The following is a 26,336-nucleotide window of genomic DNA, read 5'->3' on the forward strand; positions in this document are numbered from 1 at the left end:
TCCCCGAGGAAAAACGTAATGGAAAGGGGACTGGGCGGCCAGGCGGAGGTGAAGGCCCGGGGCCCCTAAGAGGGGCTCCGGCTGCACGGGGAGGAAGGGTGTGGGGGGCGGGGGTTGCTAAACTCAGCTTCTAGGCAGTCAATGTTTTCTCAGCCTCAACTTGACCCTCTGGAAAACGGATCGAGCTCTTACTAGAAGATGCCGCTGCAGGCAGGAGCTGTTAGGAAATTGGAGGGTGACTACCCTGGGAGTAAGGGTCAGACGCCATCCGTGTGGCCCCGGAGGTGGAAAGGACATGGGTGCGAGGAAAGCCCTAAATCCTTTGCTTCGTCCCTCTATTTCTCTTTTGTATTTGTCACCTTTTGTCGGTCCCAGACCGCGCTAGAGGGTCGGGATGCAAATACAGGGGACCAACGAGGTCAGACACTGGGAAAAACTTCGTAACCTTGTAAGTGTGGGTCCGTGCCAGCGGGGGGTTAGTAGGACCGGGCCACGCTCCCTACCCCCTTTCAGTCCTAGAGAGCTCGGCCGTGCGCGGAAAGGCGAGCTGCCGGGGTTGGGGTGGCCGCAGAGAGCGGCCCGCAGGGCGGAGCGGGCGGAGCCGGCCCGGGCAGCCGTCCCTTGTCCCGACCCGCGCTGCAGCGGTCCCTGGGCCTCGCCTGCCAGCGCCGCTCCTCCTCCCTCCCACGATTCGCCAGCTAGCGCGGCTGCCGCCCGCGCCCAGAGGAGCCGCCGGGGCCAAAACAGCAATTTGTTCCCGAGCGAATGAAGCGGAGGCTCAGCGCCCCCACCCTCCAGGAGACGCACCCTCAGTCGCCAGCTTCGGAAAGAAAGGAGTGTCCCCCGCTCCACCTACCCCTCACCAGTGACAAGGACCAAAGCCCAAGGCACCTGTATTTAAATGAACTGGTGCTTTGGAAAGAAAGGGAGGAAGCGCTCCCCTCCCCCAGTCCTGTGGAGCCTGGAATCTGGCTCCCAACAATAGAAGTGACCCAAAGAAGTCCGCAGAGCCTGCTCCCTACCTCGGAGTAACACCCTTCCCCAGCCGCTCATATTCCCCACCAGGCCACGATGAGCTTTCTGCTGAGGGGCATTTAGGAGGCCACTCGCTTTGAGACGGGGTGAGAGGCTGCGGTTGAAAGCACCCACCGCCCTGGGAATCAGGCTGCCTGCTGTTTATGTGATTTTAAAGGCAAGCTATTAACCGTTCCCCGACTCAGTTTTCTCATCTGTAAAGTGGGGATGATAACCTCATTGTTGTTATGAGGATTAAATAAGTGAACATGTGTAAAGGACCGAGAACAGTGTGTGGCACCTGCATCATGTAAATGTTTATTATTATCTGATTTTGAGTCTCATAGGAGATCTGGGAAATAGCCAGGGTAGATGCTACTTACACTCCGTTTCACAGAGGAGACAGAAGCAGAGGGAGAGAGAGAGAGAGGAAGAGATCTGCTCAAGGTAACACACTGGTAAATGGCAGAGTCGGGGTTCCAACCCCAACAATCTCCCAACCCCAGTCCAGAGTCTGCCTCCCTCCAGCATGGCTGTCTCTCACTGTGAGGCCCCAGAAAGAGCCCCAGGCTAGCTGTGCGGGTACTCAGAGGACTGGTCGTCTGGGGTTGTGCATCAGGTCCAGGTGGTCCTCGAGTCACCCCTGTAAGGCCAAAGTGTTCACACTTTCAGGTTTCCAGCTCACCTGCTGGGGCTGGTTTTGGGCATTAAGCCAAACCGGATAGCATGGGTTAGGGTGAGCAGAGGGTGGATGGAATGTGTGAGGTGGCCCTAGCATTCCAGTAGCTTACATTTATTGAGCATTGACTGTGCCAGGCACTGTGCTAAGTGCTTCACTTGGATTACCTCATTAATCTTCATAATAATTCTAAGGTAGTTACTGTTATAACTGCCAATTTACAGACGAACATATTGAGGCAGAGAGGTTAAGTACCTTGTCTAAGATGCCTCCGCTAGCAGTTCCAGGCACAATGCCTGTGTCCCTGTTTTTGGTCCCCTGGTCCCCACTTCCAGGAGAAGAAAATACACTAATATTTACTGAATGTTAGGATCACTCTTCTAATCTCAGTGTGAAACAGCAGTCTATCTTGGCATTAAAACTCCTCATCCCATTGCCCCTCAAAGAATTTGTGTGAATGCATATATGGGGTAAGGGGCAGCCCCTGACCCTTTCCCTTGGTCTGGCCTTTCAGGTGTGGGGTCTCGGCCCACTCTCCTCTCTTCACCTTTACCTAGTCCCTCAGATCTTCCTGCCAAACCTGGCTGATGTTTGTTTGTGTAGGTTTCCTCAGCTTTTAGTGATTAATCCCCTACCTTTTCCTTCCATCTCCCTCCCAACCCCCAACACACATGTGCGCATACATACACTAGGGGCAGGGACCCACGTTCAGGAGACAGTAGATGGGGGGAGCTGAAAATTGAACAGGGCACTGGGAGGTCGGGGACCACTGTCCTCCTCACTGTGATCTCCTTTTCCTCACCCCTTCACCCAACTTCTGACTCATTGGGGGGGTATGGGGGGCGTCATGGGGAGGGGAAGGTTGAGGGGGAGCCCTGTTCAGAGACAGCTCAAACCCTTTGTCAACAAGAAGAAACTCAGGAGGCTGCATTTTGGATCTGCTGTGGGAGGCCTGTGGGAGTATTATCCACAAAAAGGAACAGGGAGAGAGAGCAAGGAAGAGCAAAGCTGGGGGGAAAACCGCTCAAGACACAAAAGAGGGAAAAAGTCCCCACTTCCCCCAACCACAAAGCGCAGGCAGTCAGACACTCTGTGCCTGGGGGTGGGAACAGGTGGCTGTCGAGGAACAGAGCCCAGGGGCCCCGCCCCTTCCCTCCCCTCCTCCCACTCCCTCCACCCTCCATTCTGGAGGTCCCTGAGCCTGTTGCAAGCCTGACTCTCAGCCAGCGTGTCCAGGCTCCGTTACAAGGTTGTGCTGTGTGGTGGGACAATCTCGAGCTTTCAAGTTATACCAGTCTGGGTTGAAATTCTAGTTCTGTCACTGACCAGCTGGGTGACCATGGGTGGGGAGAGTTACTTTATCTCACAGAGTATTAGCTTCTTCATTTATAAAATGAACCCGAGTGACTGTTATTAAAAATCCTCCTGGCCCTGCGTGCTGGAACCAGGGAAATGAGCTCAGGATGAAGCCTCAGCGAAGGTTCCTATCCTCACACAAACCACCAAAACATTTTGCAATTCTTTGAGGCCTTCAGTACTTGGCCACCCCTTGGCTGTCTCATCCTAGGCTCTTCCTTTTTTTTTTAGTGGAGGACCCTAGCTGCAGTGTGAATAGACCATGATAAACTTTCAAGCAAGGGAATCCTGGGAGGTACATGGTTTTATTTACAGATAAGGAGAAATATATTGCATGGCTAGAAAGTAGAGGAACCAGGTATGAACTAAGATTTGACTAGCTTAACAGCAACTGGCTATCAAACCCTCTGGCAGGGATCTTTCATCCTGTCCTTTGGTAAACAGACTATATAAAGGGAATAGCATGGTCATATTGATAGGTGTTGAGAAAGTGACCTGTAGTGAGTGCCTGCTGTGAACCAGCACCTGGACCTCTTGCCCTGGGGAGATGCTGTAGTTGACAGCAGCACCTGCAGCGAAAGCAGGCCCCACCCTGCTGCCTGCGGGGTGGTCTACACAGTCCTGCAGGAGCAGGAAAAGGAGCCAGTGCCTGACCTCCCAAGAAATCTTTCCATTCTCTCAATCTGTATGTTCTAGCAGCACCAGAAAATGGGTGTGTTTGCAATCAAGTTATAGAGAAAGCCTAACTGGGTTAAGCTGAAGAGACGTTAAAAAAAAAAAAAAAAAAAAAAAAATCCTGACTTTTCCCTGAGGAATCAGAGTGGGTGGTATTTGTTCCCGCTGTTTTGACGGCTGTGAAGGGGCAGGCAGAACAGTTGTGCTGGTAGTGATGATGGTGGATAAGTTTCTTCACCCAGATCATCTTCCTCAGATAGGGTTTCCTCCTTGGTGCAGAGTATCAAGGCAGGTAATAAAACTCCCACATCACCTGTAGGGAAATAATGTTCCCTGCTTTGCTCTGGGAAACCCTGGCCCCAGCTTCACTCTTGCATGCTGCTGAGGTGGGTGGTGACCGTGTTTACTGAGGTCAGCTCCATCAGCATCCGGCTGGCCCACCCACACAGCTCTGAAACTGGGCTGGGGCTGTGCCCTTCTGGTGGGTATGGCACACAAACAAGAGTGGCTCGAGATTCACCATGCTGGAGAGATGTGCACTCAGGGAGAAAAGCTACAGAGGGAACAGGATAACTGAATTTTTAATGTTTTTCTTAATAAGGTCTGTATGGTTGGAACAGATAGGGAATGTCTTCTTTCACATATTTTTGTGTGTGTGGATGGCTGGTACGGGGTCATATACTTTTCAACAGAGTAGGAGACAGAAGGTGAAAGTTCAGCTTATCATGGGTTAGCTTAGACACCCAGTGTAATGTTCTGCAGCACCTGCCTAGATACCTCCTTCTATGGGTCAGCTGTGTCCCCCAAAAGTTCATGTGTCGGAAACTTGACCCTCACAGTAAGTGTTAAGAGGGTGGGAAATCTGATTATGATATTTGAAAGGTGGGCCTTTGAGAGGTGACTGGATCATGAGGACTGTGACCTCGTGAACAGATTAATCCATTCATGGAGTAAGGAGTTAACATGGATGTGGACTGGCAGCTTTATAAACACGAGAGCTCCTCCCATTACTCTCGCCTCGTGATACCCTGCATCACCACAGGACCCTGTAGAGTTCCCACCCAGAAAAAGGCTCTCAATGGATGTGCCTGTGGACTTCCCAGCCTTCAAAACTGTAAGAAACAAATTTCATTTTCTTAATCAGTTACCCAATTTCAGGTATTATAAGCAACAGAAATGGACTAAACATCTCCTAAAGTAACTTCATTGTCTCCACTTTACAGTTCAGGAAAAGGTTCAATGATGTTGTTACTTGTCCAAGGTCAGTCATTCATGCAGCTACCAAGGTGTGAAGCCAGGATTAAAATCTAAGTGCAGGGTATTTCTACTGTATGTATGTGGTCACTAGGCAGGGCTTCCAAGGGTGTGAGGAAGAATTCTACTTCCTTCACCTGCCAAGTGCTTAAGGACAGAGCTGGAACCATCTTTCTTCGCCTCAGAACTCAGCAGAGTGCCTAGCACACATTAGGTGCCTCAATGTTTGAAGGAAAGGAAAGATGTGCCCAAATGGCTACAACAACCAGAGGCTTGTATGTTGTTCTGGCTGCCCGCATTGTGGGCTGGTACTCTGAACTCACGGGTTAAAATAGTGATAAAACAGTTCCTTGTATCAGTTGGTAGCCTCCCAACTTGTTTTAGACACCTGTTTCTTCCAAGAAGTGTGCTCCATAGGGATAAAATCCTTACTAGGTGGGATAACCCTATAAATCAGACGAGACAAACTCTCATTTTGTTCGGTCAGGTGGCAGAATTTCCAGGGGCAACATGTCATTACTCTACTGACCTTCTCTTCAAGAATATAGGTTAGTTCAGATTCATGGCCATGCATCCTGGATCTTCCAGGTCACTCCTAACCTCAAACAGTTTATCCTATTCCCCCCATACATACATTCAAACTCAAAAGCCCATACCCTGGTTTGGGATTCTAAAATAGGAGGTCACAATCTCTATACCCCATTGCACAACTGCCGGCTCACTGGCTGGAACAGTTCTAGCTTAAGCATAGGGCCCAGCCCTGTGGCAGTGCTTCCTCCAGCTTACTCAAGAAGGCAGAATAGCTCTCTCATGCAACACTATCCCCTTGTATTATTTATCTGTGAGTCTCAGTTGCCCCAACTAGTTTATCAGTCACTTGATGGCAGGGACTGTGTTTTAGTTATCTTTATTGCTCCTTAGCTTCCAGCTTGGCAACTGTACCTACCAAACACTGGTGATGAGTGTAAATCCATGCAACTTTATCAATAAGGAAGAATGAATTCCACTTCTAGGAATTTATCCTACAGATATACTCTCACAAGTGAGGAATGATATATGTATTATGGGAAGCTCACTGCAGCAATATTTGTAATAGCAAAAAACTGAAAACCATCATTAGGGACTGGTTAAACTAACGACAAATTTATACAATGGAATTCTATGCAGCCATAGAAAGAACAAGGTATATTTATATACACCAACATAGAAGGACTAAGTGGTACACATTCTTATGATATACTAGCATAGAAAATCTCCAGCAGGGGTACACAAGAAACTTAACAGTGGTTGCCTCTAGGGAGGGGACAAGTAGTCCAGAGTGGGATAGAGGCTTTTCATCATATATCCCTTAAACTGTTTAGACTTTTTTTTTTTTTTTTTTTTTTTTTTACTATTTGCATATAATGCTCTTCTTAAAACAAAACAAAAAATTTGTTAAAGGCAAGGACAAATGAAAAAAGCAAGTTGTATAAGAGTACGCAGAGTATCACTCCCATTATGTAAAAGAAAGAAAAAAATGTACTTCTATGTTCGGGTTTTGAAATTTTCTGGGAAGATATATAAAAAACTTACCAGTGATTTCTTCTGCGGAGTGGGACAGCTAGGGGAGGACTTTTTACCTTCCACCATGTACCCTTTTGTATCATTTTTTTAAAAGTAGTTTGTGTTATTTTTTTTTTTTTAAGTAAATGTTTTAAATGGCCATAAACTAAGGCCTAGGAAATATCTGATGTTCACAATGAAGCCATGCTAATTTAAATTTTGCCTCTCGAGTGGCACATAACTGACAGAGCCAAACAACTTGAAGTCCCAGTCCTGTCTCTAGGCTGGAGAGGGCAAGACATTTGTCTGTAAGGAGAAAAGAAAAGGGGGAGGAAAAATGGTTAGGAAGGGCCTCTCTGAGCACCAGTGGTAGCTGCCCAGGTTATGGAACCTTCCTTCTCTTAGGAAGCCCAGAGCAATTCGGGGAGTGAGGAACGGGCTGCACAATTCAAACTCAGATAAACCTAACTTCTCTTCATTGAAGAAAAGTCAAATTGGCAAATTTAGGAGACTATCCACAGCATGAGATCCTAAATTAATTATGGTTTAGACATTATTTATAAAACGAATTATACAATACATATAGTATGACCTTTTTATAAAAAACAAAAATTTAAAAACCTATATATCCACGTGTATGCACATACATGCTTTGAAAAAGATCTACAAGGATATATACTAAATTATTAATAGTCATTACCCCTGAGGATTGGAATGGGAAGATGGAAAACTTTTTCCTTTTACATTTCTGCGTTATTTGATATTTTAAATACTACTTTTGTAAGTAAAAACAATATGTAAAAAAAAAAGAAAAAGAAAAAACACCAAAAAAACCCTCATAATTTTCAAACCTTTTATAGTCATTAAAAAAAAATCTTCCAATATTTTTCTATAAGGAGATTTTAGTTCCAACTTCAAGGTAGTTTTGACAAACATGTGGCTTCCCATTGGTCTGGTTGGTTAAATACAGTCTTGCCTGGATCAGGGATAGACCTCATAATCCTTCAAGGTCATTTCAATCTCTGGATTTCTTACAGCATATAGGTAAGCAATTAATCAGAAAGGCAGGGCTTTTCCCCACCACCCAGCAGGCTGGTGGTGGGGTTGCACAAAATAAGGTGATCAGCCCCTTGGAAAATGGCTTCTCCAGTACCCCTTGACTATTGTTTTCTTTACCAAAAGATTCTCTCTCATTCTGTGCAACCAGCCTGAACCCTGGCAGCTCAGCTTCAGCCACAGCCAGGGGAAACCCCGATGCAGCTAAGTTCTGCACTGCTGCCACTTATCATCTGGGCTCAGACTTGGGAGAAACAAATGCCAGAGAAAGAAAAGCTCCCATTTTGTTTTTTTTTTTTCCCCAAAGATGACCAGTAAGGGGATCTTAACCCTTGACTTGGTGTTGTCAGCACCACGCTCTCCCAAGTGAGCTAACCAGCCATCCCTATATAGGGATCTGAACCCGCGGCTTTGGTGCTACCAGCACCACACTCTCCTAAGTGAGCCATGGGCTGGCCCAAATCTCTGCTGTTATTAAGTCGTAGATGCGAGGGGCAGGTGTGGGGTGGAGGGAACAGTCATCAGTGCCACCTGCTACATGCAGGCGCTCAATTACATGGTCACATTCATACTCCTGTCAAGGGAGAGGGAGTGGGGGAGAGGGGTGCCAATATAACCTTTGGTTGCCTGGGAGAGCTGCTGGCAGCTATGGTTTTTCTAAACAGGTATGTTCTCCTCCTTTGGAAAGTCACTATTCCCTGTCCTACTGATTCTTCCCACAAAGAACAGCTGCATTTGCTCATCCTGGTTTTCACATTTTAATTTGGTCCTGAAGCTAAGCAGCAGTGAACAAATGACTTGGGACTCAGACACCCTCATTTAAGCCCAGAACAAGCTGTCCAAGTGACTTCTACCCCATGAGGCCCAAAGAAAAACAGATAATAAAATGAAGTCACTTGCTGCTGTGAAACAAATACGGGAACGTTTATGCAGTTGTTTTTATTTATTCAACTATAAAGATTGACTGCAGCAATATTTTGATGGGTAATACCTTAGATTAACACTAATTATACTGCTATAAATTTGGTTCAGGATTAGAACAGAATTCAGGAAAGGGAGAATACAAACAAATAGAAAATCTCCAAACACTGAAACAGAGAAATGCTTTTTTTTTTTTTTTTTAACTTTATAATCAAACACTTCTTTTCCCATAGACTTCCCTAGACTGGTTTGCAGTCTAAGGTAACAGGAAACAAGGTTTTAGGCATTTTGAAGAAATTGCAAGTTAAGCTATGGTGCCAAGCAGGAGACTGAAACCCTGATTTGAGTGTCAAATCTCAGGCACGTTCTGGGATAGAGGCAGATTCTCAAATGTTTCCTAGTGTTCTCTCCTTTTCAGAAATTTAATTTTCCTTTCTCTGGCTAATCCGGTGCAGTGTACGACACCCTCACTGCCTCTCCTGGTCAAACTGTTGTTTGGAGGGAACCTGGCAGGCATCTGTGGCTTCTGCTTAGATTGGAAAGGCGACAGGACTAGCTCTGACCTACTTGCTCCTGAGACAGCCTCAACAGTGGGGATTGCTGAGTAAGGCCTCTTTGGGCACTGGCAGGCCTGGTGTACTGGGAAGAATGTTGCTTACCCTTGGGAAACCTGGCAACAGCTGCCTCTGACTCCTGGTGGAAATGACCAATCAGAATCAATCCATATCACTGGGAAACGTCAAGGGAAAAAACAGCTTCCCCTCCAAAATGGTAAAAAGCAAATGAGAGAGGAAACCAAAAATATTAGAATGGCACAAAAACTGAATTGCATAAACTTCTTTTTGTTATTGAATCTAACTATAAGTTTCCTAAAGTCCAGTTATCAAGTTGAACTGTGTGGGATAGAGGAGAGAGGCCAACTAGAATTTCCCTCAAGAGTTCACGACTTTAGGCTGAGAGGTCCTGGGTTTGCGCTGGGGGAGCCCCTTTTTGAATGAGGGCTTAGGCGGGCCCGGCTCCTTGCTGGCTCCAGTTCCATTGGTCCCTGCAGAGAGAGCCTGGCCCCGTACACTAGTGCTTCCTGGTGCCTGTGGTGCAGCACTGTGATACCTGGAACCAGATGAGTACCACGAGCTATTTCTGTAATGACCCACACTATCATGTTGCCCATGGTTTGTGGGGTCATTGGACTTTTGACCTTGTGTCCTGTAGCCTTGTCCTCCTCGTCTGTTCCCTGGCAATACCTAAGGATAAAAGAATACAGTGTTCAAGGTGCTCTGGCATTATGGTACCCATTTGTTCCAGTTCAGTTTATACATAGGAGTGTTCTGAAAGTATAATGTGGTATCCCATGCTTGGGACTCAGTCATCTCTCAAGACTCACAGAATTCTGTCAGCCAATCCCACCCAGCCACTACATCAGAATTAATACATCTTTCCCCGCCTTTCACTCTTGGGCTCTTCTCCACTAAAGAGAAGTTTACATTTCTTTAGCTGGGCATAAGAAGAAAGCTGAGAAGGAAGAAAAAATATTCTTTGGGTTGTTACAAGCCCTTAATTGGATAAGTATTTTATCACATGTCTGAACTTTGCAGATCATAAGCCATTTGTAAAGATAATGAACATTTGGAATTTTAAAATAATTATCATTATGGTCTGCTTTGTTATGTGTCACGAACCATAGATTAAACCATGCTGCTGTGACATTTAGTAGTACATCTTTCACATTACAATCCAGAAAGCTTATGGCATGGGATTTTATTTTTGTCCTTCCAGTGTTATACTGGAATTGAAGTTCTGAAGAACTGCTGACAGCACTGCCTTGTGTTGCTCTTGTGTTTCTTCAAACCAAGGAGAAGAAACGATGCATTACTCTTCAACTTTTTAGTGTTTGCCCCCCACCCCACCACCACCAGGTTTGCTCACTTTTCCCCTGCTGTAATCCACACTGTGCTTCTAGGGAGTTGCTGCTTTCAGATGCATGCTGGTGAACCTGCCACTTGTGGTGCTTGTCTGCTGTGAGATGGGTGCATGACTCCCAGTTGTGACTAATTACTGGGCAATACTACCTACAACAGCTAGGATCACTGCCAACATAAGAAAGTCAGCAAAAGGAAATCTAAAAGGGCTGGTGGTTTGGAATATACATGTGAGATGCTTTCTCAAGAACTAACTGGGGCTGGAAGGATTCAAAATAGGTGTGAAATGGGAGTAAAGATAGGAAGGTAATATACTGAGGTATCGGCTTTTAAACTTTGACAATCTGGTGGCTTTTCCTCCTAACGTGCTCAGTATGGAAGCTACGTTACCTCCCGATCAGGCTGGTAGGGCCGGCCACTGGAGTTTGCTATGTCTGTGGGAGTCTCTCCCGGTACAGAGTTTTTCTTGTTAGCACTTGTAAGACTGGGAGCAGAGGCACAGGTGGAAGAGGAAGTAGCAGAGGCATCACTTGGGCTACTCATGGACGTAACTGAGCTACATCGGGATCTGGTTGAATAGCTGTTCTTTGGATGGGAGACTGAAACAGAAATAGGAATTTGTGGTCATTTAATGGAAGAGCATGATGGGTAAGGTTTCCCCTATTTCTCCATTTTACAATGAGCAACTTAAGATAAAAAACTGTCTACTTGAGTAGTCATAAGAAAAGACCTATAAAATGGGTAACAGGAAAGAAAATCTCACTCTGTCCTCTTCCTCCATTCCCTCCGAATTTCCACTGCTTTGTAAAGGAATTTTTAGAGACAGTTTAAGACTGACGTTACCCAGCCCCCATCTGACTAATGACTTCTTGGCGTTTCCTACTACCTAAACTCTTGGCTATGGCTCTAGCAGCTGACTAAGCCTGGGAACAATAGTATGGGCCATATGTTCAGTTTCCTATGCAAGGAACATTATAAAGTACAGAATGCGAAGAAAGAAAAAGGTAAATAAATCAAATCCTTGCTAAATCATTTTTAGAACATTTGAATGATGCAAAGTATAAATAATCAAGATCAGTTAAATATGAGTAAAACTAGTCTTACAAACACGTATCTTGCCAAATTTCCTTCTGCAAAAATAACCCCAAATTAAAAAACAAACAAACAAAAAACTACTGAAAAATATTAACGTTTTATTTATTTATTTTTTTAAAGATGACTGGTAAGAGGATCTTTACCCTTGACTTGGTGTTGTCTGCACCATGCTCACACAGTGAGCTAACCAGCCATCCCTATACAGGATCCGAACCCGTGGCCTTAGTGTTATCAGCACCACACTCTCCCGAGTGAGCCACGGGCCAGCCCAAAATATTAACATTTTCAATCCAAATGTTGTCAGAATTCAATGGTTTAAAACTACTCCCTAGATTTTTTTCTTGGCTTTAAGCCTGAACTAGTGATAAGTTCACAATCAATGCCGTAGGTCCAACATTTTACTTTTATACTGAGAAAGAACAGAGGAGTAGAGTTCAGGGCTTGACTGATGTGTTGCTACAAACTCTCACACCTCCTCAACTTTAATGCTACTATTTAAGGACCTATTATTACATGCCAGGCAAGCCAGGTATTTTTATCTCTGTTTTGGAGAGAAATAAAATGAGGTTCCAAGAGGTTAGTGTAGAGACAAGGATTCAAACCTGGTCTGACTCCAGAGCCCTGTGCTCTTTACACTATATATCGTACACCTCTCAACTCAGCAAAAGATAATGAAAAAATAGTATTTCATTTTTAGGGAGCAGGCAACTACACATCCTCAGAGTTCAAAGCTTCTGCATCCACGAACTTCCTAAGTATCCCAGTGTTACTTTTCATAAAAACAAGCAAACAAGAGGCACTGAGACAATCAGTGGAGAAACCAGTGAGCACGTCAGTGTCTAATTCATAGAGGACGGTTGCATAACCACCTCTAGTGCCCAGAATCTCTTGCCATCTCACCTTGTCCAAATGAATCAATGCTCTTCTTCAGAGTTTCTACATCACAGGTGAACCGGGCTACTCGTCCCAGATCCTCGTCATATTTACGCTCACTAACAAAGTGCTAGAGAAAGGGCAAAGAAAAGCCTCCAGGTTAGACAAACATTATACCTGGAATCTATAGCTTACTGTATACAGATGAAACAATTCTTTTCTTTTTTTTTTTTTTTTTTCTTTTTCGTGACCGGCACTCAGCCAGTGAGTGCACCGGCCATTCCTATATAGGATCCGAACCCGCGGCCGCTGGGAGCGTCGCCGCGCTCCCAGCGCCGCACCCTCCCGAGTGCGCCACAGGATCGGCCCTGAAACAATTCTTTTCAATTGCTTTCTTTTTATTGCTTGAAAGTTTACCAAATGGACATTGTATTACTAAGGGTGGATGATTGAACAAATTCACTCATTTTCTCAAGAGTCCAAAGATCAGTTTGAGAGTTTAATGAAATGCTACATGATGGTCAAAACCCATTAGGTATAATCAAGAGAAACTATAGAAAAAGGAAAAAAGGAGAAAGAATGTGAAAAAAGGAGAAAGCTGTTCTCCACATCATTCCATTATATATAGAAGCAGAGGTACCAAAAATGTTCATAAGCTACAACAATGATCCTAGTTAAATAGATGGTTTGGTGTTCTTTAATAGGAACTTCCTTAGGAAACCCAGTTCATCTCTTTATATAGTAGGATTTCTTGGTCCTTGAAATCGGGACAATTTCTTAAGATGGAAAATCATTCATGTGAAAAGTCAACTTTGCAAATGAGAAGAGTTTACGCTATAAGTAATTTAACCCTTTTAAGCAGACTGAGCTGAGAGGTAACCAACCCATTGGATCAAAAACTAACTATACTATAGAAACTGTGGGAGTAGAAACATACCAGGAATGAAGTGCTTCTGGGGGTCTATTTCAATAAACAATGTCTGAGGTAGCCTAGAATCATTTTTTCAGATGAAAAGGAGATGAGAAAGGAAAGATAAGGGCCTACAAATAATTTGGAAGAATTAAATTCCTCAGAGCAATCCTCTTATCTGTGGGTGGTCTAATCTCACTTCAAATGTATCAGAATCCTCAGGATACATCCAGACGCACTGAAAGGGAATAAAAATTACCTTTGGGCCTTGAAGTCCTAAAGCTTCAGAGTACATTGTGGCTCAGAAAAGCACATGAACCTCTTCTAACAAAGCCTTCAGACATGTAATATCAGTCTGAGATTAATTCTGAAACAAATTCTAGGGTTTGTTGAGCCAAAGACATAATAGAAATGACGGAAATAAAGTGATCTGAAAATAAGACATTTAAATTGCACAGCACCCACTTCAGTACACTGAAACCGTGGAGAGAAACAGATCCTTAGTCAGCCTGCAGAAATATTTCTAGCAGCTTTTCAGCCACGTGGGAAGCGGAACAGATGAAGCTTGTGGGAGCCAGAATTCTCATCTAACTCCAAAGGGGTTTCCGGCTTCTCCCAGATAGCTGAATGAGACTGACTGGCATCAATGCAAGGAAGACTTTCTATAAAATTTAGTAATATAGTTTTGGTTAAACAAAAAATGGTAATTTAAAATTTGCATTGTTTGGCTATTTCATTCCAGTAGAGTCTAAGGGGAAGGAGTGAGAGAATAGTAACACTCCTTAGGTTTACGTAAAACACCAGGTCAGAATGATTACAAGGATCCTTGCAAGGTCCTAGATGACCGTCCACCTATGTTTTTATTTTACAAAGGCTATTTGTATAGCCTCTGCAGCGAGTCTTCCTCTTAAATATGGCAATAAATCTTATGTGTTCAGAAAGAGCAGAGGTTAAGGGTTCAGGAGTAAAGAAGGCCAACTCGCTTTGTTCATACAGCGAATGATTATAAACAATGATTTAGAATGCCAGTGTCCACAACTGCCCATGGATATCCTGACCTCTCTCGGATTCACATGCTTAATCTCAGAAGCACTGTTCTTAATATAAGAAATTAAAAGGTATACTGGCCAGCCACCAAAAAACACCTGTGAATACTGAACCTAAGTAATCTTTATAAATAGATTACAATATAACCAACATCTCAAATTGCTAATTTTCTGTATAAAACCAGAATTGACCAACCAATTATTTACTGAAGACCTGCTACATGCCAAGGCACTGTGCTAGGCACTGGGGATACAACAGTTCTCGCCATTTTGTGAAGTTCACCTAGTGGGGACAGCAGATTAATCAAATGAACATAAAATTTTAACTGTACTATGAAAGTACAGAATAGGGGAATATGATTGTCAGCGAAGTCAAAAAGGACAAGTAGGTCAAGATGATTACGTGTGCTCAAAGGGAGGGGGAAAAGTGTTTTGGACAGGAGAAAAAGCACGTGCAATAACTTTCTAGCAGGAGGGAACAGTAAAAGCTAGTGCAGCTGGAGCACAGAGGACAAGAGGGGCATGGGTGTAAACGAGGGTGGTGGCAGAGCCAGACCATGCAGAGCCCACAGACTGTGTTAAGGATTATAGTGTTTATCCTAAAGCAATAAGTTTGTAGCAGGTTACTGCAGTGTGAGAAACAGATACAAAGTGTTGGGGAGGGTGGGGCAATGGCAAAGTGGAGGGACATTATCTGTTAAGAGGCTATTAAAGTCCAAGCAAGAGATCATTGTAGCTTGATCATGATGGTAGTGGTGGAGATGAAGAGAAAAAGTCACATCTGAGATTTAGAAGAAAGTCAAATGGACAGAGTCTGCTGACAGATTTAATGTGGGAAATAGAGAAATTTCCAAAGGTCTCCAGCTTGGACAACTGGATAGATGACAGTACTACTTACAGAGAAAGGGAACCTGGAAGAGTGCCAGGTTTGGGAAGGGAAGATCATGAGTTCAATATATTAGCTATGGCCTTGAATTATGGAGGTCTGTTATGTTAGCCCCCAAGGGTAAGAAGAAAGGCAGACAGAAGAAGGAAGTTTTACCTTGATATCAGCTCTGAGCTCAACCAATTGCTCCTCTGACATTCGAACAGCCACATCAGTCATCTTCTTTAGAAGTTCAGCTTTCTTTTGTCGGCTAAGCAAAATTTCCACTGTAGAGGAAAAGAGTATGAATCTTATGTTGCTGCTAAATAGGATAAAGAAGAACTAGAATATAAGCCTTGCAGTATGTATTTGGACAGACAAAGACTTAGCTACCCACTCATCCAGAAAATGAAAATACCAAAGGTCCAGTTTTTACCTTCTGGATGGTCTCTGGAGGCAGTTAAAAGGTGAACATTTTTTAATGTATCACAAAGACTCATAAATCATTTGTCATTTCTCTCTCTCCTCAGTCCAAAAATTTTTTTATCAAGAAGCATATAAATTAAAACAGAAACATGCACACATAGTAAAAAATTCATCTAGAATAAATGAGTATAAAATGAAAAATAAAAGTGTCCCTCCTACTATTAATTTTTTGGTCCTCTCTCCAGAGGAAAACACTGATAACGATTTCTTGTATATGCTTCCAAATACTGTCTATATATATACAACGTATGTATCTCTCCTTTTTTTCCCTTCTCACAAACATCATACACATAGTCCCTCCTTTACCTTAGCTATTTTTACTAAATATATCTTGAAGTTCATTCCCTATTAATACATCTGGATCACCTCCACTCTGTTTAACAGCTACACAGTATTCTACTATGTGGATCTATCACAATTATTTACCAAGTTCCCTAATGCTGGATTTTTAGATTGTTACAGACTTTTAAGAAGCACCTTTTCTGGCAGGCTCCCTGACGAGTAACTCAGATAAGGGCGTGGTAGACAACAGACAATAAAAATCTGAAGAGAGAAGAGAGGCAGGGGCTACAGTGGACAAGGGGTAAATGAAATCCTCCCAGGAAGCAGAAGTAGGGGCTGCCAAATAAACCACTCACAGACTTTTTTTCTCCCATAGGGCAGGGAGTCTGCTATTCCTGTTCAGCAAGATTTGATCATTGCTTTTCCAAGTGGGAATTTTTACTATAATTATCCTCTTCTTTCTCTATCTATGTAATATTGGAGGAGGGAGCATTTAAGTTTTCTTTTAGTTGAAGGGACCCCCAGACCACAACATGCCATATCCAGACTTGGTGGAAGATCTGAAATTACTCAGAAGACCTGGTCTTTCAGCTGCATATACTAACTAAACGAGACTTTGGAGATGTTGCCACTCAAAAGAAGGTATGCTCTCATTTTGGAAAAAGAGAGATATTGGGTAGCTGAAGGGAAGGACTATAGCAAAGACTGTTAGTCAATTGAATATCCATTCTCCTTTTCTTCTTAACTATGAGAAGTCCAATGTTGTTGGATATCAATGTGCTTAGATAAAAATCCACATTTTCTTGGCTTTGCTGCAGATGAGATGGCCATGTGATATCGTTCAGCCATTGAGATATAAACAGAGCTCACAGGACAGTGTTTACAGGAAAGTTCTTTAAAGGAGTCTTACTCAGCCAGCATGTAACGTTCGCCCCTCTTCAACTGGAGCCTTGAGAGTGGTTATCTTTTGACCATAGTACAGTCTAAGGGTGGCTGGTAGAAAGAGAGAGGAGCCTGGATCCCTAATGTCATCTTAGAAATGCTTTGCCAGGCTTTGGATTGCTTACCTCTGGACTTTTCATTTCATGAGAGAAAAGTAAACTCACAGATATTTAGGTCACTCTCTTGCATGTAGTCAAACCCAATCTCTGATACACATAGAATCCTGTAAACTATTGAGAAGTTAGCCAAATTTATGTTAGAAAAAAACAGAAGTTTCAAAGAGCTACATCAGGTATTACAGAGAGCCAAACATCTTTAGAAAGTTTACTTAGCCCAACTGTCACACATACGCCACCCATGGGTTGCCCACACCCATTGCCAGGGCATACTTTCCCAATAAGTTAGAAACATGCCTAGAAAAGTTTCTTAACACCAAGTCCCAACAGCCACAAATGATCTATTGCTCTAGCTCCTAAGATAAAACCTATTTGCCATTCATATCAACTTCAGTTTCTCTTAGCTCCAGCGTTCTGGGATTCGATGACAAAACTCTACACTTGATCTTAGCCAAAAGGCCGAGAAGCGATCAATGACAAAACTCTAGATCTCAAAACAGAGAACACGTGTTGAGAAAAAATTTCTGCGCATATCAGATAACTCAAGGGATCTAATTATACAACATTGGACAAGTCACTTTTTTCCAAAGTGAGCTTCTTTTCCAAACGAACTTCTTCATTTATGAAATTTTTTTAAAAAATTAGAAAAACCTACCTACTTCATAGGGTTGATATGAAAATCAAATATGAACGTGTGTGAGAAAACTGAACTGTGAAGTACTACAAACATATAAATTACTTAATAAAACTATAATGTGTAAAAAAAAAAAAAGAAGCATCATCTTGACAGTATTGGTAACTAGTAATTACACTGTATTATTTAGAACCAGAATTTTAAGGGGAAAGGAGATACAGATATAACATTGATGAAGTTAAATAAAATTCTGTAGCTCTGAATTTGACAAAATAAGATTTGCCATGAATTGATAATTGGTTGAAGGTAGGTTCATTATATTAGCCTATTTGAAACATATTTTAAAATTTTCTATAAAGGAAAATACATTTTTAAAAGCACCTTCTTCTCAAAAGCAAGAACTATGTCTTCTTACTAGTTTTAGTTTATCTGAAACTTCATCTTCCAAAAGAGAATACTCAGGGGGCTTCTGGTCAAGATGGCAGAATAGACGGTCCCCAGCATCACTCTCTCCCACAAATCAACTGATTTACAACTATAAAAAAGCAACAACAGCCAAGCTGGGGCCACTAGAGCTCAGGCGAAGAGGAGGGGAGACCTACAGAGCGCATGAAGGTGGGAGAAGCGATGATGAGAGAAAGAAAATAACACTCCGACTATTTTGTGCTGTGGCTGCTTTAAGGCTGGAGCTGCTGAGCGCACAGAGCAGGAGCCAGCTTGCCACAGCTGTGCCCTTCGGATGAAGTTGCTTGGAGGTGGCAGGGGAGAAGAGGGCCTTCGTGGCCCCCAGGCCAGCCAGACAACTAATAGGGTTCCCGTGGACCCACACAGCACCAAGTAGCCACAACAACTGAAAAAAAGGAGCCACTCAGAGACTGGTGAGTCATCGCAAGGGACCAGTGCACGGTGGGTCCCATGGTTAGTGTTTGCAGCACAGGCGATGGGGGAGACGGGCCCACTGGGGGAACACTGGAGCATGGCAAGGACAGCTGACCGGCACCCCAATCAGCGAAGGAACACTCAGAGGAGACTGGTTAGGAATATAGAATTGCATGGGGTGCAGTTTGTTGAAAAGACTCAGGCCCAGATCAGAGTTTCTACACAAACCAGGTGTACCAGATTTCACTAGACCTGGAAGTACCTATAAAGTCAACCATTAAAACCTGAGCTGCAAGGGCCGGCCTGTGGCTCACTTGGGAGAGTGTGGTGCTGATAACACCAAGGCCACAGGTTCGAATCCCTATATAGGGATGGCCAGTTAGCTCACTTGGGAGAGCATGGTGCTGACTACACCAAGTCAAGGGTTAAGATCCCCTTACCAGTCATCTTTTTAAAAAAAAAACCCTGAGCTGCACAAAAAGCCTTCCCTAGGGAATCAGCAGCAAAACAGCAATTTAGCTAAACCACACAGCTCAAGTACTGGTCCCCAGAGGAAGTTCCTCCATTTTAGAAGTAAGCAAAGGACAAAAAATTAGTTCTGGCCCAGGCACATAGCCAGTGCCTCAGGGCCACCCAGGACCTGAGGCATGGAGCCAAGGATCGGACCCCCCCCACCCCCACAACCAAGCACACCACCAGCGCCAAGGAGCATGCCAAAAACATCACCTCCATGTAGGTGGCCCACCACAGCAACCACAATAACCACAGCTGCCGTGAAAGCAGCTAAATGCCACAACCATCATGCAGATGGTCTGCCAGCCACTGGAATGCACTGACACAAGGAGAGTCACCAGCAGAGACCAAAGAAAAGAAGAGGATGTCTCTTTCCACAAAGCCCATTCCAGAGTGACAGAAGAAGCATCTGCTCTACGATAATACTGGGGGACCTGAACACACCTCTCAGCATTGGACAAATCATCTAGGCAACAAATCAACAGAGTAACCATTACTCTTTCAGAAGGAGAGAAGAAATCTAGGGTTATCAGAGGAGAGAGGGGTAAGGGAGGGGGGATAGGGAGAGATTGGACAAGGGGCATAAAGAATAAGTATGATTTGTAACAATATGTATGCTAGTAATATTGATTTGATCAACATATGTCAGTGTTGAACCCCCAAAATATGTATAATCAATTATGACTCAATAAAAATTAAAAAAAAAAAAGAATAGTCAAGTATAAGAATGTGCTGAAACTGTCAAATTTAGAAATTTCAAGATACTCTGCTCAATGTAAATGAAATCTTACCTCTAAAAAACAGTGGACAGCATCTCTGATACATTCTCAACATTTCAAGTTAAAATGGACCAAAACTGAACTCAGCTCAGAGCTGCAATGCTGCCTCCTCTGGCCCATGACCACAGACACAAGTGATTTCATTGTGAGTTATTATTTCAACCTAGCTTAGCATTTCTAATCTCACCAGTTCGAGAGTGGACTAAAAGAAACAACCTTCCTAATTATAAATCTAGCATTCAGTGCATGAAGTAAAACCCACTACTGTAAAGCCCCAGATCAATGCCACTGTACAAGCTGCAGTATTCCCTTCTTTTCATGTAGTTGTATATCTTTAGCCTAACACTTAACAGAAATGACCAAAAAACAGATACCTGGTTTTTCCATACAAAACCCCACATGTTGTCCAAGTTAGACTCTATTCCTCCAGAATCTATTTTAGTAAGCTTTCAAGGAACCCTAATCACGATTTCTTGAACCCTCAGTTCACTGACTTTTCCCTTACCCAGTGATAACACTGAGTGAAGACTGTTCTACAAACTGAGAAAACAAAGTTACGAGACAGGTAATGACAGGCTTGTATATACTCAATTGTAGGCAACCTGTTGATGTCTTCTCTGATTATGCTACAGGTTTTTTTCCAAGTAGAAAAAAAAATCACAGTGGAACTGTTTAATCACCAGAGAAAAAAACAAAATAAAACAAAACCCTGGTGACAGATATCATAACACAGTCTCTTATACATTCAACTCCACATTCAAAATACTAAAATTTAATATTATTTTTTAAAAAACAGACTGTTTTTGTAAAGTTATTTTGCCTAAAAGGATTCATATGCCAGTGCAGTACAATTGCTCAAGATTGTTTAACTAAATATATAAAACTCTTATGGTAGCATTTATATTGAGCTTTTTGTAATGAGAATTGGGAGGTAGGTACCTACTATTTATTTAGGTAATAGCTTTTATTAAAAATCAGTCATCTTACTTGCTTCAGCTTTCACCTTGTCCATTTCGGCAAGCAATGCCACTTCCCGATCCATTAAACTAGGAAAAGATGATAAAGGAAAAAGAAGTTTGATCAGAAACTCAAACACGGAAATAACACATTATTAATGGTGGAGAAAGACTGATGAGTTTGTTCACTAAAAGCACACTACAAAGTAACACTGTATGGATCACATTACATTTCTGATGTGTCATTCTCAACAAAGAATATTTTAAGGGTTTTCAGTAAAATAAATAGACACAATTCCCTTTTATTTCTTTATATTACAGCAGACCAGTAGCTAAAAGTCCAAGAGTTGAGAACCAGTAGATGGCAGTAGCAAGCTACAAAACAAGTTGTGCTAAAGTGAAAGTCCTCGTGGAAATTACTTATTTCTACATATGCACTCACATACTTTATAAAGTCTGTAAAATTTGATGGCTTTACTTCCAATGAATTTTTACCAAGCAATATCCCTGCTAGGGCATAGTAAATTTATCCATGATTAGCATTTGTATATCTTCAACAGCTGACCATAGTTGCATCAAGTCCACTGGCACTTTAGTTCTTAGAATGCAGTCAAAAGACAGACATACACATACGTTGTGCTGGTTTTTGATAAACATTTAATAGTAATCCAGAAAGGATGGAATTAAAGATTTCTGGTAGGCTTTTTACAGAAAAAGAACATTAAATGGGCAATTAGAATTTTTTCTACTGCAAATGTAAACAGTTTTAGGCACATAAAGCTTTTTTCCATGTCCTTATAAAATAGCCCACAGCCTTCAATGTGTAAGGAGACAGTAAGTTACCCTAATATTCAAACTTTGGATGCAAATAATTTTCCTTACCATATTGGTTTTGCTTACTGATGGCAAAAGAAAAATCTAAAATTTTAATACCTGCACAAACATGGAATGTTCCAACTCTCTTCAAATTTGGAGTTCATTCTGATTTCTCCTTTTGAATGGGAATATAACTACAGGGTTAATAAAAGTTTCAATCTTGTTTCTGGTTGTAAAAACGATCATATACACACATACTCATTCAATTTAGCTCAAAATGTAGTTATGTTAGCACAAAGTTAATATGGAGACTACAGTGAGACACACAAAAATGCATAAGACAGGGTCATTTCCTTGAAGAGCAAAATCCTTTATAAGGAAGTGCCAGAGAACACAGGTTTGATAATCATTATGTATGATGTTAATAAACAGACTTGTAACTAAACAAATTTGGTTGGCATATTAATCCAAAAACACCAGACTGGAAAGAAGATAAACTATTGCGGAGTAGCAATTCTTTGCTAAGAAAGCATTTCCCAAACCTTGGCAATATTTTGCTCCAAGAACTCTAGCAGCATTTGGAATACCTAAAAGGCAAAACAAAAGCACAACTGAGACAGGAGCTGCCAGGCCTACAGTTTGACATACCTCTCTTTTGTTGCCAAATCACCTTAAGATACAGACACTGTGTCCACCACATGACAAACTCTGTGTGACTAAGATTGTAAAATATTTATAAAAAGACTTGAGCAAATAAGTAAGCTTTTTGCAGCTTACAATTTTATTATGAAAAGTAGAATGTCATATGGCACTTTTAGCAAGGAAAAAAGTTCTGCATCCACACAATCAGACTTTATAGCAATGAGCTAATACATTGTGACAGAATTTTTTCTTCCTGTGAGAATAACTAGCATCCATTTAAATAAACTGTTTCTTGATTGACTAGCGATCACAAGAAATTCATAGGGCAGTGCATGGACAAACATATGATGTATCCATTAAAAAAAATTAGTTTACATTTTCATGCCAAAAACAATGAAAAGCAATAAGCACTTCTATTTCTTTTTGTCTGTTGTCATGTTGCCATCTATTGATAACATCTATTGAAACTTCCCGTGATGTCATCCCAGCAGAGAAATCTACTGACTGAGGCTGTTGGGATATTTTCTCAGAGAAAAGCTTGGTCTACTTTTGCAATTTTCCATTAAAATTTTCAGAAATCTTTAAAATACAAAAATAAATACACATTAACTTCCTTACCAACATGACCTACTTTTAGGTCATTCATGCTAAAACATTTAGGGGTCACATGTCTGCAACTCCCAAATGATTCCACCAAAACACATACACACAGCAAATACACTGATCACTGTGCCAGCCTTTCAGCTTTTCTGTATATTCGAAAGTTTTCATAATAAAAAGTTGGGGAAATATGTGCATCACAAAATAAAGATGGGAAGAGTTCAAAAGTGGAAAGTAGGTCAGGTATAAAGATAAGAGCAGAGGTGTTTTTTACAATTAAAAACGATAGTTTACTGTAACACATTTTTATAACAAAGAAATGTAAGCTAAAGTTTTCCATCTGTTACTGAGCTAAACAGTGGCCTGTCCCAGTATGTATCTGTGGCTAAGAGATTCAAAAGTACTTGTGGTTGAGGTAATAGTTTTTAGATGCCATAACTGCAAGCAATGAATCCTCTCAGACAGTGCTGAAAGCCTCATTCAGACTGTCAGACTTCCTGTTCCCTTGTTCATTCCAACACCTCAGGGTACTAAGCTCCTCTCAAGGCTTTCCTGAATGGAAATATGCCACAATATGTGTCTGGTACACTGCTAATGAAATTCAGATAAATATTGCTGGGACCTTGTTTGGAAAGACAGTAGGTCTTATTAAGCCTGAGCTTTATTCAGTGTAGAGAATTTCTATATCCTCTCTTCAATCATGAAAGATGGTTTTGGATGACCAGTCACTGTTACTAAGGAAAAAGACTGTAACTGAATGTTCTGTATTTCCTTCCTTCCTTACCAGGACTTCTTACTAACTTCACATTTGCTCAACTTATTCTAAAGCTTTCGCATAATTTAGTTGTTCAGAATAGCTATTCCTGCAGCATTACCATTCACATCTCTAAAACATATTGTGTGGGCTGGCCAGTTAGCTCAGCTGGTTATAGCGTGGTGTTGTAACACCATGGTCAAGTGTTCGGATCCCCTTACCAGCCAGCCAAAAAAAAAAAAATGATACATTGCGTGTACAATCATTTGAAACAAGCCCTTTAATTAACATATTAAATGAGCAGCTATTGATTCTCACTCTTGCCTTCAGTAATTCCTAGGTACCAAAAAATTGTAAATTATCATTTGTTTATGGTTGTTGCATTAGAAAAAAACATAACGGAAACAACTCTGGCAATTTGACAACCAATTATTTCAAGGGATAATACTCTTAACCACTCAGTAATGTTCTTAGAAAACATTTGTACTTGATTTTATTTGCTGAAAACCTAAAACCTATTTATTCTAAATCCATTAGCCAATTAAAGAAGAAATTCAAGCAAAGCCAATGCAAACGCCTTTTTTCTTTGAAGACACTTTCCTCTTCCCATATAAAACAACCAAAAAGAGAATTGCCAATAGTTTTTATTAACAGAGAATTAATGATGCTTCATGTACTTTGTAAAACTCCATATTCCACACTGCTGGAGTACAGTATACCTATCTGGGCTCAAAACAAAAACAAAAAACACCAGTTGGGTAGTCATACCATCAAATTGAGCTAAACAATTGGGGCACAACTGAACTGAAAGAACTAGTTTGTTAAATCAAATTCAGACACCATGAAAATTTTGATGGGTCCCTCCTTGTACAGAGTCTTTTACAAAGCATGTGGACATGTAAAGTAGCTTTTAAATTAGTCTGAATTAGCTTTTAAGAAGTTAGAATGTGAATAAAAGCCTTGGATCTTGTGGGATAGGCCCTCTAAGGAATAACCTTTCTTATGTTTTTTTCCAATGGTCAAAAGCACCTCAATTCTAAATTAATCCTAGAGACCATATGACTCCATGATGATATTTTATCATCTATTTAGGAAAAAAGAACCGGTAGCAATCTGTATTACCAAGGAGTATGTTGTTCGAGCTTCCAGTGGGTAAAGAAAAGTGACTGGAATATTAAGCCCATATAGTGAGTGGCTGATCAGCTCCTCATTTGAAACTCATTTATTTTTTTGCATCCTCTCTCTGGAATTATTACATCAATGTCTAAAGCTCCAGAAACAGGAAAGACATGTATGGACTAGGAAGGTAAAGTTTACAGAATAAAACAGGGATACCTAGTAAGACACAGAATAGAAGAACGGTATAGTGGAAAAGTGTCACTTAATACCAGGTATGACTTTGGGCAAATTTTTTTGTGCCCATCTTTTCTCATCTATAAAATGAGCATAATATTACAAGTGATACTGTTATATAGATTAGAGATACTGTGCATAAAAGTTTCTGACATACAATAAAAGCTAACTGGCAGCAGCAATTATTATTTTAATTTCTGTGTCCATCTTGATTTCTCAGTTTCAGCATAATATCTCTCTAGTAAAATGCCTTCATATTAACTCTAGTAAATTATTATACATTCCAGATCCATTGTCTAAAAATTCTTCAATAAACATGTACATATTAATATAGTGTGGGCAGTTATAAAGAGATAAATCAAAGGTTATTGTAAGTGAAAAGAACACATTAAAAATTATACTCACCCCAGGGACCTGCCGGGGTCCTGAGGTATGGAGCCGGGGGAAGCTGAACCCAGCCGCAACCAGGTAAAGAGCACACCAAAAACACCATTTCCACATGGGCGGCCCACCATAGCCATTGCCATGGCTGCTGCAAAAGTGGCTAGTCTCTATAATAGCAGTAACAGCCACTGTGCAGATGGCACTCCAGACTCTCAACTGCACTGACACAAGGAGAGGCACCAGTGGAGACCAAAAAAAAAAAAAAAGAAGAGGTCCTCTCTCTCCACAAAGCACACTCCAGAGTAATAGAAGAAGCATCTGATTTACGATAATAGGGGAGGACTTGATTACACCTGTCTCAGTACTGGACAGGTCATCTAGGCAACAAACCAACAGAGGAGCAGCTAATCTTATCAGATGGAGAGAACAAATCTATGGTTATTGGAGGGGGTTGAAGGGGGGAGATTGGATAAGGGGCATAAAGAATAAGTATGACTTGCAGCAATGCATATGCTAATAAAAATAAATTTTAAAAAATTATACTTGCACTATGATTACAACTATTAAGAATACGAGTGAATATAGATAAAGGGCACCAGGGAACATAAAAAATAAAAATCACTTATGTGTTAATTCAGTAGAATTATATGACTTTTAATTTTAAAAACACATTTATAATTACAGGGCAATATAGTAAAAATAAGAGGAAGTAATGGAATCTTTTAAAGGAAAAAGAAAATTCAGATTCCTCCATCAAATGCTCTCATTCTACCTCAGTCTCTGACTTCACCATCACTACTTTTAGCTATTGCCCCCTTAGCTGTAGCTAGCTGGTGTACAGTCCCTACGTGTCCCTTCTGTGCCTCTGCTTCGACCTCCTGAGTGCAGTGTTCTACCTCTATCCTTCCTGCCAATGTAAATTCCATGCTTCTTTCAAGACTTGATAATGTTTTGTTTCTTCCAATAAATCTTTTCTAATTAACACCACCTCACAG

General features: G+C 41.6%; 1 protein-coding gene across 1 annotated transcript in view; it reads right to left on the reverse strand.

Moving 5' to 3' along the window:
• Positions 1 to 8,598: 8,598 nt before the first annotated feature.
• The window catches only part of SPATS2 (spermatogenesis associated serine rich 2), a 126,837-nt gene continuing 109,099 nt past the window's right edge, over positions 8,599 to 26,336 (reverse strand). Inside the window, exons 9-13 of the mRNA XM_063075329.1 lie at positions 20,824 to 20,882; positions 15,383 to 15,492; positions 12,412 to 12,514; positions 10,807 to 11,015; positions 8,599 to 9,741 (exon numbers count right to left, since the gene is read on the reverse strand). Of these exons, the coding sequence (XP_062931399.1) occupies positions 9,430 to 9,741; positions 10,807 to 11,015; positions 12,412 to 12,514; positions 15,383 to 15,492; positions 20,824 to 20,882 (793 nt within the window). The 3' untranslated portion in view covers positions 8,599 to 9,429. The remainder of the gene's footprint in view (positions 9,742 to 10,806; positions 11,016 to 12,411; positions 12,515 to 15,382; positions 15,493 to 20,823; positions 20,883 to 26,336) is intronic.

Source organism: Cynocephalus volans, chromosome 12 (assembly GCF_027409185.1).
Source record: "Cynocephalus volans isolate mCynVol1 chromosome 12, mCynVol1.pri, whole genome shotgun sequence".
Lineage (NCBI taxonomy): Eukaryota > Metazoa > Chordata > Mammalia > Dermoptera > Cynocephalidae > Cynocephalus > Cynocephalus volans.